We start from the raw sequence: 12,463 nt of genomic DNA on the forward strand, positions 1-12,463 counted from the left end.
GAAGCACCAACCTCTGACTTTTCAAAATCAGGGGGCTCTTAACAGCGGCTACCCAGAGTCTCCTCTGGTCAAATCACAGGACACTCTTCCAGTGAGCGAGAGCCCTACAACAAGATGCCAACCTCAGATCTTATATACCATTCTCAGGGTCAGAGGGCATCACAACCATGGGACTCAAACCTATGTGAACTAGGCTTTCTTGTTTCTTAAGCAGGTCAAAGACTTGATTCAATCAAAGAAACAAAAGACAATAAAAAGTCTACTTTGCTTGCCATCACATTTGAAAGGCAAGACTCATCAAAAGTACTTGATTACCTTGGCGTTCTAAAAGAGAAAACAAAAAAGTCCCACCCTAATTGCTATAATACTTGTCTTTCCAATCTTATTTTACATTGTGCCCCTTTGTGAACTCTCCATTCCATCCACAATGGCTACTAACTGTTCTCTAAACCTAACTTGCCTTCTTTGACTTCCTTTACATTTGTGTTGGAGATCTGCTGTGGATGGAGCGCATGCCATCACCATCTCTGTCGTTTGATTTCCTGTCTTCCTTCCAGGCTTAGCTGAGGTGTGACACTGCCTCTGAGAAGCCCACCCTGATTTCCTGATTCTCTTTTGCATCATATGTTACTAAAACACTTGGTTTGATTCTTTGTACCTTCTTCACTCCCAGTTTTCTAAAATAGGTTTGAGTCTTCACTCCCAGTTTTCTAAAATATAATTATCTGACTACATGTTGTATATCCCTGTATTAGGTAAGTTCCTTTAGATTGTGACTTTATTTTTGTCTTTGAATTCCTAACATTTAGTCATAGGTTCTAATAAATGTTAAATTGAATTGATTATGGGGAGAGAGCCCTATAAACTTTGACAGAAATGTTACAGAGGGAAAAGGAGTCAGTTTGGATATTTGGGGTGGGAGTGGGTGGGTGGGGTGTAGGAGATGTGAAGGGGTGAGGAACCTGTGACTTTTTACTCTTGAGTTGTGATGGTGAGACAGCCAAGTGAAAATCTCAACTGATTGATCAAACAATGTCCTTTGGCCCAGTTCTGTTGTGATATTTGGCTATAAAGAGGATTGAATAAAGTCTAGATGACTTTTAAGTAGTCAGATTGGAAGAGCAGAAGAGGGGAACCTGAATAATTTGAGATTTTTTTATTCAGTTTATTTCAAACAGACTATGTGAAGGTGATACAGGAAAACAATCCCTGATGTTGGGAATTGGACTTAGAATCGTTTTGATCTGGCTATGTGTATATGTATGTATGTGTGTGTGTGTGTGTGTGTGTGTGTGTGTGTGTGTAATATATACATACATATATATGCATACACACACACACACACACACACACACACACACACACACATATATATATATATATATGTATGTATATATACACACACACACACACATATTTACTGTATGGCCCAGAGAGGCAAGTCATTTAATTTTTCTGAGCTCCAGTTTCTTCATCTGTAGGATGGATATTATAGTAGTAAACAGCACCTGCCTCACCCCTGCCTCACAGAATTGTTGTCAGGATCAAAGTCTATAAAGTATTTTGTAAATCTTTAAGTGCTATATTAATCGGAGTAGTTATTACTCCTCTTCCTTCTCCCCCTCCCTTCTCCCTTTCCCTCTGTCCTCCCTCTTCTCCTTCTCCCCTCCCTCTCTCCCTCCCTCCTCTTTCTGTAGTACCTGTTGTAAGGAAGACTAAGATGAAAGATAGGAGTCCAGGGCTCAATTTCTGATTTCCTAAATGTCTGAGATTATTTGGAAATTGTTGGTAGTAACTTTTACTCTACAACCAGGCTTCATGTGACCAAAGCAAAATGTATGAGAGCATTCGGAAGAAAATAAGAGACTGTATTCAAATAAAAGGTGGTGCTTTAAAATGTGGTATAATTGATTTATAGTTACATGTTTAGTCTAGAAGAGGAATTAAGGATTGAGAGTCAGTCTCCAAGTCTGCAAGACCTGGGTTCGAGTGTCGGCTCTATGATCACATTGGTACTGTTTTCCTGGGAAAGCTACTTAATCTCTGATTACCCCCTGTTAACTCTTTAAGTCTTTAAATTGCCAAGCAGTTTCAGATCTTCATTGATAGCCCAAGTTTCCTCACTGGAAGTTCCCTATAGTGATGAAATCTTAGGTCTAGACTCAACCCCCTTCTGCTTTAGAACTTCTGACTATTTATAAGTAAAATTTTGCATAAAGCTGCATTGTTACTTATAAACTGGTGCCATTCATCTCTAAGCTAGTGTGCGTTGTCTTAAAAGCCAGATGTGTTAGTCTGCCCCTCCAAAAAATCAGTTATTTATTTTTGTATAGTTTATCAGAGAATGTTCTATTTTATGGCTAGCTTAGAGAGATTTGGGGAGAGAATAATCAGTTCTAATCATTAAATCCTCTCCTTTTTTACTTCGTAACAAAGTAGAATACTAGAAATGATATATGTACATTTATAAAATATATGTTTCTTCTAGTACATATATATGTGTATGTGTATATATGTATATATATGTGTTTATGTGCATATATACATATATATATATATATATATATATATATATAGAGAGAGAGAGAGAGAGAGAGAGAGAGAGAGAGAGAGAGAGAGAGAGAGAGAGAAGTTAGGAGTAGATATATCTTAGACATTATTTTTAAATAATTTTAAAGCTGTTTTTATTTAATGGAGGGTTATCTATTCTTTTTCTTTTACCAAACTTAAGATATAGTTATGGGTAGGGTACTGGCTTCTCTTAATATGCCAGCTAGGTGATCATTACATGGTGAGGTGCATGGTATTCAAAATCCTTTGCTGTTTCCTTATCTCATATTAATCTGTCACCCATATTCTATGGTTCAACCAAAGTTGGATGACCTTTATTCCCCCAAGCATGCCTTATTCCACAGTGGGGAACCTGCAGCCTTGAGACCACATGTGGCCCTCTAGGTCTTCAAGTGTGGCCCTTTGACTGAATCCAAACTTCCCAGAACAAATCCCCTTAATAAAAAGGATTTGTTTTGTAAAACCTGGACTCAATCAAAAGGCTGTACCCAAGGACCTAGAAGGCCTTGAGGCTGCAGGTTCCCCACCTCTGCATACTTTCTTACCTTCCTGTCTTGGCTGAGATCCCCGTTTGAATATGAGCTTCTTGAGGGCAGGGTCTGTCTTTTGCTTCTTTTTGTGTATTCAACTCTTAGCACAGTGCCTAGCACTTACTAGTCACTTAATAAATGTCTATTGACTGACTGAATGTCCTCTTTATTGGCCTATTAAATACTTAACTATCCTTTAATATTTAATTCAGATGCCTCCTACATGAAGCCTTCCCCTCAGTTTCTTTGTCAGTCACTATCCTCCCCACTTAGACTTTCCACAACATGCGGTAAATCTCCAAAGTACTTGTTTAATATTTTGTAGTAATTAATGATGTTTTATCAATTTCCTAGGCTATGAATTTTCTAGGTCTTGTTTAAATGTTATCTCTTCTCTAGTACCTGGCACCAGGCACAGCAGTCATTTAATAAAATGCTTGAATGAATGAATTTGCAAAATTCAATTTATTCAAATCCCTGAATGTTCTACATACTTAAATTTTATATCTAAGGTAATTAGGCAACATTGAAAGAACTTGGTATAATTATGTAATTATGAACATAATATAAGCTGATGAGCAGAAGACTTCTGAAAGTTATTTCTTCTTCCTATAACTTATATAATTCATCTTGACTTGAACTTTTAATAAAACATGCATGTACACATCTACGTGCTGTGCCATTGTACCTTACTCCTGTTTGTATTAGAATATCTAAGCCCTAATTTTTTTTATTTTTTTATTTAAAGAGCTGGCTGGATCCTTCAAAGGAGATCAAGAAACAAGTTCGAAGTAAGTATTTAAATACATCAATGGCAGAGTTACGAACTTAATCTTCACATGTCTTACAATTTATAATGAATTATATAAGAATCTGAGTATAATTAATAAAGCTATAAATACCATCATATGCCTTGCTGTGATGATAGAGTAATCTTTTTCATTCATCATTTATATGGTTTTAGAGATTTAAAATGCAAGTTGCTATATGTTTTCTTACTGTTGCTCTTGGTCTCTTTAAAGATGTATATTCATGTTTAACAATTGAATATGGATACCTTGGGGAACTAAACTTGTCTCTAAAATGGCAGAGGTTGTAAAGTTGTGCTGGAGTGATTTCATCAAAAGGAGGACATATTGGTTATTCAAAGTATTAAAAAAATCTTACTGGAATGTAAATTCTAGGGTTGGAATTGCCCAAGACTCTGAAGCCAACATGGTCAGTATTTTTGGTCCATCTCCTGCTGTGGTCCTTCATTTACTGGGTGCCCTATGACCTCCTTGATATGATGCACCAAACCCCACAGATGCCCTCTTCCTTTTCTTCACTGGTTTTTGCATTTGTGAGAACCGCAGAGTGCTTGTGTCTGGAGCCAAAGCCGATTCTCTCTTCCCTTTCTGTGCTCTGCTGAGGGATCACTTTATCCTTTGCTTGGCTCGAGGATTGCCATCTGGGGAGACTCGCCCTTCACGGGGACCCCTTATCAGGGTGGTGGATGTGAGGCTGAATGCCCAGTTCTTTTGCAAGATTCAGGAGGGATAGAATCAGAGATGTTGAGGAGCTTGAGGGGCTGCTGTTGTGGGGCTATATACTTGGGAAGGATCCCAGAGAAGTCAGGGCTGAGGATTGGTGGGCCAGGTGCTGTAAGACTGCCAACGGTAACTAAAGACACATGTTTCACAGTGTGTCCAACTACATAATACTCTTCAGAGTCCAGCCCTTTCTCCACTTTTTCATATTTACTCCACTTGAACACTACCCCCATTTTTCTTTCCTTCCACTTTCTTTTAACTTTACAAAATTGTATTCTCTTAGTATTTTTTCCTTCATCTCCCCCCTTGCTCCTTGTTTTGATTCTCCTCATCCTTCCCTTTTTCTTGCTTTTCTTCTCTCCTTATATTCTTTATCTGACCTCTTCCTTTCCTCATTTTCTCCTCTTTCCAGATCTGTTTTTCTTTCCCTTTTCCTATATTTTCTTTCTTTAGGGAAGGTTTGACCTGCCTGTTTCCAAACTGGATTGGTTCTCACCTCCCACCCACAATCTCACCCCAGAGGGCTTGGTGGCCCCTGAATAACTGATATGCTTTAGTCCCATTCAGAGTGATAGCACCTGAGCCTCCCCCGCAGCAAGGATTCCTAGTGTGCACCAGCACTGCTGGGCTTCCCCCATTTTTATGTGCCCTTCTGTCTTTTTATTGTACGACCACTTTCTTGACTTTAGGCATGCTGAGTTTGAAATGTATATGGACATGCAATTCTAGATGTCCAGAAGACAGTAATATGAGACTGGATCTCAGGAGAGAAATTAAGGCTGGATATCTATCATATATGGGAATCATCTGCATAGAGATAGATGATTGACACTGAGGGGGCTTAGGAGAGTAAGATAGTATTGAGGGAAGAGAAAAGGCTCAGGATAGAGCCTTGGGAGGATTCTCACAGTTAATGGGCATAATCTGGATAGTGATAAAGCAAAAGAGATTTAGGAGTGATCAGAGATGTAGGAGGGAGAGGAACCATGAGAGATTCATGTCATGGAAACCTAAAGAGGTGATATTATCCAGAGGACGGTGCTTGATAGTGGCAAAGGCTACACAGAGGTCAGAAAGGAGGAGAATTAAGAAAAGGCCATTATATTTGGCGATTAAGATCATTGCTGCCTTGGTGACATAGTAGATAGAAGTCAGGACTGCCTGAGTTCAAATCTGGCCTCAGACACTTATTAGCAAGTCATTTAACCTCAGTTTCTTTGTCTGTGTTACAGAGATGATAATAGTACCTGACTTCCAGGGTATTGTGAGAATAGAATGAGATAATGTTTGTAAAGTACGTTTAAACCTTACTACTGTATAAATGCTAGCTCTTATTAAAGTAGTTTCAGTGAGATGATATCAGAAGCCAGACCGCAGAGAGTTTAGATAAAAGGAAAGGAGTTCAGGAAGTGAGTAAATTGTTTTCTCAAGAAGGAGAGATGGTAGAATCAAGTGAGGTTTTTTTCCCTCAGGATCAGGAGACACGAGTATATTTGTAGATGGCAAGGTAGACATTAGTAGATTTAAAAGGTGTGTGTGTGTGTGTGTGTGTGTGTGTGTGTGTGTGAGAGAGAGAGAGAGAGAGAGAGAGAGAGAGAGAGAGAGAGAAAGAGATTACATAACAGAAATTTATAGTGAGCAGTGCAATTGATAGAGTGCTGGGCCTGGAGTTAGGAAGACCTGAGTTCAAATTCAGCTTTAGACACTTACAAGTTGTGTGACCCTGGGCAAGTCACTTTAACCCTGTTTGTCTCAATTTCCTCATTTTTAACATAAACTGAACAAGAGAATGGTAAACCACTCCAGTATCTTTCCCACTCCAAAAGGAGTGACAGAGTTGGGCATGACTGAAAAACAACCAAACAAGTCAGAATTCTTGTGTGATTTTTTTTTTCCAGTTTTGTTCAACAACACATGAATAGGAGGAAGGACCTTGTTCTTTCACCAGTCATGTCTTACCAAAGTCTGGTAAGTTAAGACTTGACTGGTAATAGGACAAAAGAGCAAGAAATGTGAGTGCAGGGGACAGTGTGAAGTTAGACTGATTCACTAGATAATTGAGATAGAGATGTGCGGGGGGAGTACACTTGAACAGAGTTGTTGACCTGGGAGAGATTGGAAGTCATGGCGCGCATGAAGAACAGAGTTATCAGTAATAGAGAAGAGAAGGAACGATAAAAGATTATGATGAGACCAATGTTCAGGGTCCATGAATGTAGACATGGAATACTTGTGGGTGATGGCAAGATCAAGGGTATCGCCATCTCTGTGTTGTTATATAAGGGAACTAGGAAGTTTGGATGTTTGAGGGAGAATCAATATGTATGTTGAAGTCCATTAGTATAAGGCCAGTAGTTGGGGAGGAGAGAAATACTGTGATCCAGCCAGGAATTCAGTGAGGTCAGGTATGAGTTATATTAGATGGCCACTGAGACTCTCAGATTCTGTGTTTCTTGTGGGTTGGTTTTTTTGGCTCTTATTTGGATTATTTTTCTATGTCATACATTTCAGAGTTTTTAGGTTTTCTAAATTTTGGAAGACAAGATTCTTTCTGATTAGGAACTGCTTTTTATGGTCTGGTTGTTATTGAAGTGTTCTGAGAGTTATTTGTAAGACTTTTTGCCCTTGTGGCTTGGCAAGAATAAGGAAAGTAACAAATAGGATTTGACTATTTCAAACAAATTTTGAGCCAGTTCTTTAGGTGATATCCTGAACTGTCAGAATCATGAAACCCCGGGAGGAATTGAGTATATATGTATGTTAGCTTTCATTTCCTGCTTGTTTTGAAATCTTTGATTAAAAACTGCCCTTTATTGTTTGCCCAGCTTCTGTCATCACTAATGAAAAATTTTTTTGTTTAATAGGCAAGTAACAAAGGTGAATATTTAAATTTTTGGGAGGCAGTTAGAATAGTTGGAACTTTGCTTATTTATGTTATTTAAATGTGTCGATGGATGCATTCTTATATTAATACATTCATTTAACCACATACAGTGTGCATGTTTGCATGTACATGTACAAATACATATTCTACATTTATAAGTTCATTAAAATAACAGTTCAGGAACACGTGAGCTGTCAGCTCAATAAGGCATGAGAAATTCCTTTTGACTTGGCAATATATTCTAAAAAAAGTAAGTAAATTCCCTGGTCTAAATATGGCTTTATGAACATGTTTACAAGAGATTTAGTCCCATGATTAAATCCTGGAATCCATCAGACAAGGGGGTATTTAAGTGTCTTGATAACTTTCGTGGAGTCAGCAGAGGATTATGGATTAATTGTCAGTGTGAGAAAACTGAGGTCATGCATTGCTGTTTAATACTTATTTATACCTTGCATGTTAAAAGAAATCCTTAGAACACGAGCCAGGTGGACTTTACTGAATTTTTCTGGTTTGACTACGTAGTGATAGAGAATTTGAGAACCCAGGGCCCCTGTGACATTGATGTGCTGATTTGTTTACTTATCTAAGCCTTCAGGTTTGTCCCCATTGATTCCTTCCTTCTTTCCTAAAGGAAAGTTCAGTAGTTCTCAGGTATTCTCTCAGACCCTCTCCTTTGAGCTAATCTGTTCTCCTGCCTTCAACCATCACCTCATTCTGTATGATTTTATCTGCAATAAAAAGACGTTGGTTTAGGTAATCCTGAAAGAGCCTTCTGCCTCTATACTGGGATTCCATATCTGTGTTCCAAGTTCTGACCCCTTTTGATCTCCAGCCCTAATATTTCCAATTGCCTACTGGATTTTCTTGTACTTGCATCTCCTGTAGTCTCTTCAAACTCCATGTGTCTAAAACTGAATGAATCATTTATACCTCTGTTCACAAATCTACTTCTCTCCTCTCAACACACAAACTGATTCCCCTTCTCTCTTTCCCTTTTCTATAACTCACCACATCTTGTCAATTTATCCTTTGTAATCACATACATATGTTCTTTCCTTTTCATTCTTACTGCTGGTACCGTAATCTAGGTTCTAGTCATTTTGTCTGATTTATTACAAAATTCTTGTAGCTATTTTCTCTGATTCCACTGTTCAGTCTCTTTCAATGCATCTTGCCCAATACTCGTTAGATGAAAATGTCACTTTTCTTGTGTAAAATTTTTTAATGGTTTCAGACTCTAACCTAACATTTGAAACCCTTGACAATCTGATCCTGACCTGCTTTTCCTTATTTTCTTATTCTTTACCATTTCTCACATCAAGGATGTCTTTGATGAACACACAAGACAGGAAAGATTTTTGCAGAAAATTATCTATAGTAGATCCCATCTTTCGTTACTCATTATATAGAAGGATTAGCTGCAGTGATCTTTATGGCTGAATACAAACAATTAGCTTGGTAGAGCAAAATGCAGCCTTTAAGACCCTCCTCTAACAAGAAGCCTCCATGTATATCATAAGGTTTTATAAGATGTTGTGATTGTTAGGATGACAGAGATAATTTTAGTCAACATTCTTTCAAGGATTGATGTCAAAGAAAGCTCAAAAGATAAGGGACGCTGTCCTTCATGAAACCCAAATTGAACAGAGATTTATCATCTGTTTGCAGATGAAATTGTATTTTGTGATGCCAAGTCCCAGAAAACCAAAGGACCTTCTCAGGGACACATATAGTAACTCAAGAGACCAGTCTAATAATCTAGAGAGGGAGTACTAAATGGATCAAGAATTGTGCATTTTATTTTATGAAGTTGGAAGGGCACTAGTCTACCATTTATCCATGACTAACATGGCAAATGAATAAGATTGTGCACTCAGAATTGAGTAGGAATAGGAGCTCATGGTGGATCATATTTGGGAAATCATGCAGCACCTTTGTAAAGACATCAAAAACTTGTAAACAGAAAAGATATAATAAATGAATAGAATGTATACTGTTGATCAGTAAAATAGAAAAAGATCTACCAAGCAACATGGCCAAGAATTGCATTGATTAGAACCAGTGTAGGGATTACCCTCATTGATGACATCAGAAACCCACTGACACATCTTTCAGTGTTCCCCTGCATAAGCTCTGTATTCCAGCTAGACCCATGTTCCCACTGTTTCCTCAAATGCACTCTAGGGGGCAGCTAGATGGTGCAGTGGAGAGAGCTCTGGGCCTCGCCTCAGGAAGATCTGAGTTCAAATATAGCCTCGTATACTTACTAGCTGTGTGACTCTAGGCAAGTCACATAACCCTGTTTGCCTCAGTTTCCTCAGCTGTAAAATGATCTGGAGAAGCAAATGGCAAACCACTCTAGTATGTTTGCCAAGAAAGCCCCATGCGCAGTCATGAAGCATTGGACAGGACTGAAAAAAACCCACAACTTTTCTGCCTTCTTGCTTTTGGTTATGCTATTCCTCCTGCCTGGAATAAAAACCCTCTTCATGGCTATTGTCTGGATTTTGCCAGTAGTTAAAGGCTCTGATAAAGTCCCACTCCTTTTTAGGAGTTATTCCTTACCAATCCAGCAGCCCATAGTATTTTCTCCTACCCTGTAACTCTTAGGACAATGTCATTCATATTCAGTTCAACAAATACTCTAGCATCCTACTGTTTGCTAGATTCCTATTCACAAGAGAGAGAGGGGGAGAGGGAGAAGAATGAATAGCCAGTCCCCCAATGAGCTTACATTGTACTGAGGCATCGAAGCCTGCATTATAGGTAAGCCATTACAATTTAGGAGTCAGTGATAAAGCTAAGGAATCACCCTTATAGTCAAGAACTAGCTTCAAATCCAGAGTCTCTGACATAGATACTGGCTATGTGACTGTAAGCAAATGACTTAACATTTCAGTGCCTTAGGCAAAACTCAAGACTATACATTGCAAAACAGTTACGAATCTGATCTTTGAAGATGGATAATATTCTTCACATAGTTAGCACAATGTTTTATACATAGAAGGCATTCAATAAATGGCTCCAATTTTGGCATTTAGAAGGTTTGTAGATAGGCTTGATGCCAAACATTAAAGCAAGCTTTAAATATGATTCAAAATTTACAGTATGACTAATGGTCTTCTTTTTGAGAGAATGAATATTGATAATGTTTTCTTATTGAACTGTTTATGTGTGACAGTAAAATGAACCAGAGTTTACTTGAGTAATAGGTTCTGTTATATTTGGAGCATTTTATGTATCTTGGCTGGTAGATATAAGGACCTAGAAGCAAATGCTGACTTAAGGTCTTCTAGGAAACATTAGTTCATTAATGTGATGTTTTGTTAACTGCATGTCAGTTAAGTTAGAAAATTGGTCAAGCACTTCCAGAGAACGGAGCCATTGAAGTCTTACAGAGAGGTAAACAAGACAACTCTAAGGTCAGTACAGGAGTCTTGAAACTCAAAGGAAGAATCTTTGGAGACCAGTGGGGAAGGCCTTTTCTCGTAGTGACCTGCCTACCTACTGGAGTCCATGTGATCCAAGACCACAAAGCTTAGACCACCATGACTGTAGCCCTGAAGCCTGTCATCGCAGTGCTGCTTCCAGTAGAGATTTCCAGCAGAGTACTTTTTCGTTTAGAAAAATGCTCTTTGGTGAACCTCCTAATCAAATTCCTCTTACTGGTATCCAACTGACTCCCAGCTCATTGTCAGAAATGAAGTAACAGACATAAAGTATTTCATACTTTTCCTTGGCGCAGCTACTGGCTCTTGGGTTGATGAATGTTTTTTGTGTGTTTGTTTTACCGCTGGGTGTAGCTTACTAGACTATTCCTTCAATAGAGATTCACCATGGAAGGATACTTTCATCATGCTTTAGTAATAATTAACTTCCGTTAATATATTAATTGATGTTAATTGACAGTTTCCTCTTATAAGGAGGGTGGGAGTCATTTTACCATCCTAATCTCTTAAAGGGCATTTGATAAAATGGCAACAATCAATTAAATATCCCTTCCAACAGTCAGCAAGACTATAGACTTAGGTTGATACAAATCCTGTAAGGGTAGAGACTATTTTATTATTGTCATACTTGACAAAGATGAGATTCAGATCCAGATTCCCCAGACTCTAAATGTCAGTGTCTTTCCACTGCACTGTGTGTTTGTATCCTGAGTGTCTCTCACAGGGCTTTGTACATAGTGAGTTCTGAATAAATGTTTGCTGAATGTAACTGTTGAATGGCTTTAGAATAGAGGCCAGAAGAGACATGGAGAAGCACTTCAGACAGTCGTCTCGTTACCTGGCTGGACCACATGGAAACCTTTATAGAAAGATAAGAATCTGTTATTGAATACTTCTAGGGAAAAAAGTTTCTATGACTTGACTCTAATTATCTGTATATATTTTTATGTGTGTGTCTCTGTGTATAATGTAGAACTGTTCTGTCTTCACATATGTAACGTAAAGATATATGTAGGCATAAACAAAGCTACTAATGTGTAGTTGTGACTGCGCACATATGTAGTATACCCATCACTTTTTATATCTCTCCTATACTCATCATATCTGAATTTATATCCAAGTTTCCTTGTGTCTACGTCTCATCTCTCCAACCAGTCTTTGTGTGACTTGGGGGCAGGGACTGTATCACATCTGGGTTTGTAAGACCCTCTGAGCCAAGCACAGCACTTACATAGTGGACCTTTAATAAATGTTTGTTGAAACTAATAAATATAAAAGCCAGTGACAGAGAAATGGCCCTCTGCCAGCCCCATATCTAAATGGTGGTGCATTTTGTTTCCCATTGGCACTATTAGCATTTCACACAGATGGAAATCTCAAGAAGCCTAAATACTACACACAATAAATGGTGCCTTACAAGTCCAGAAAACAGTTAATCCACTATTTGATTTTTAAAAGGATTTGTGGATTTTTAAAAGGAGCCTTAATGGGGTT

General features: G+C 38.3%; 1 protein-coding gene across 11 annotated transcripts in view; it reads left to right on the forward strand.

Annotated features, from left to right (window-relative positions):
* EPB41L2 (erythrocyte membrane protein band 4.1 like 2) overlaps window positions 1-12,463 on the forward strand; it is a 276,121-nt gene that overhangs the window by 170,703 nt on the left and 92,955 nt on the right. For all 11 annotated transcript variants that reach the window (XM_036769361.1, XM_036769356.1, XM_036769355.1 and 8 more), the window contains exon 5: window positions 3,850-3,892. In XM_036769361.1, the coding sequence (XP_036625256.1) occupies window positions 3,850-3,892 (43 nt within the window). The remainder of the gene's footprint in view (window positions 1-3,849; window positions 3,893-12,463) is intronic.

This window comes from Trichosurus vulpecula, chromosome 7 (genome assembly GCF_011100635.1).
Source record: "Trichosurus vulpecula isolate mTriVul1 chromosome 7, mTriVul1.pri, whole genome shotgun sequence".
NCBI classification, from domain to species: Eukaryota; Metazoa; Chordata; class Mammalia; order Diprotodontia; family Phalangeridae; genus Trichosurus; species Trichosurus vulpecula.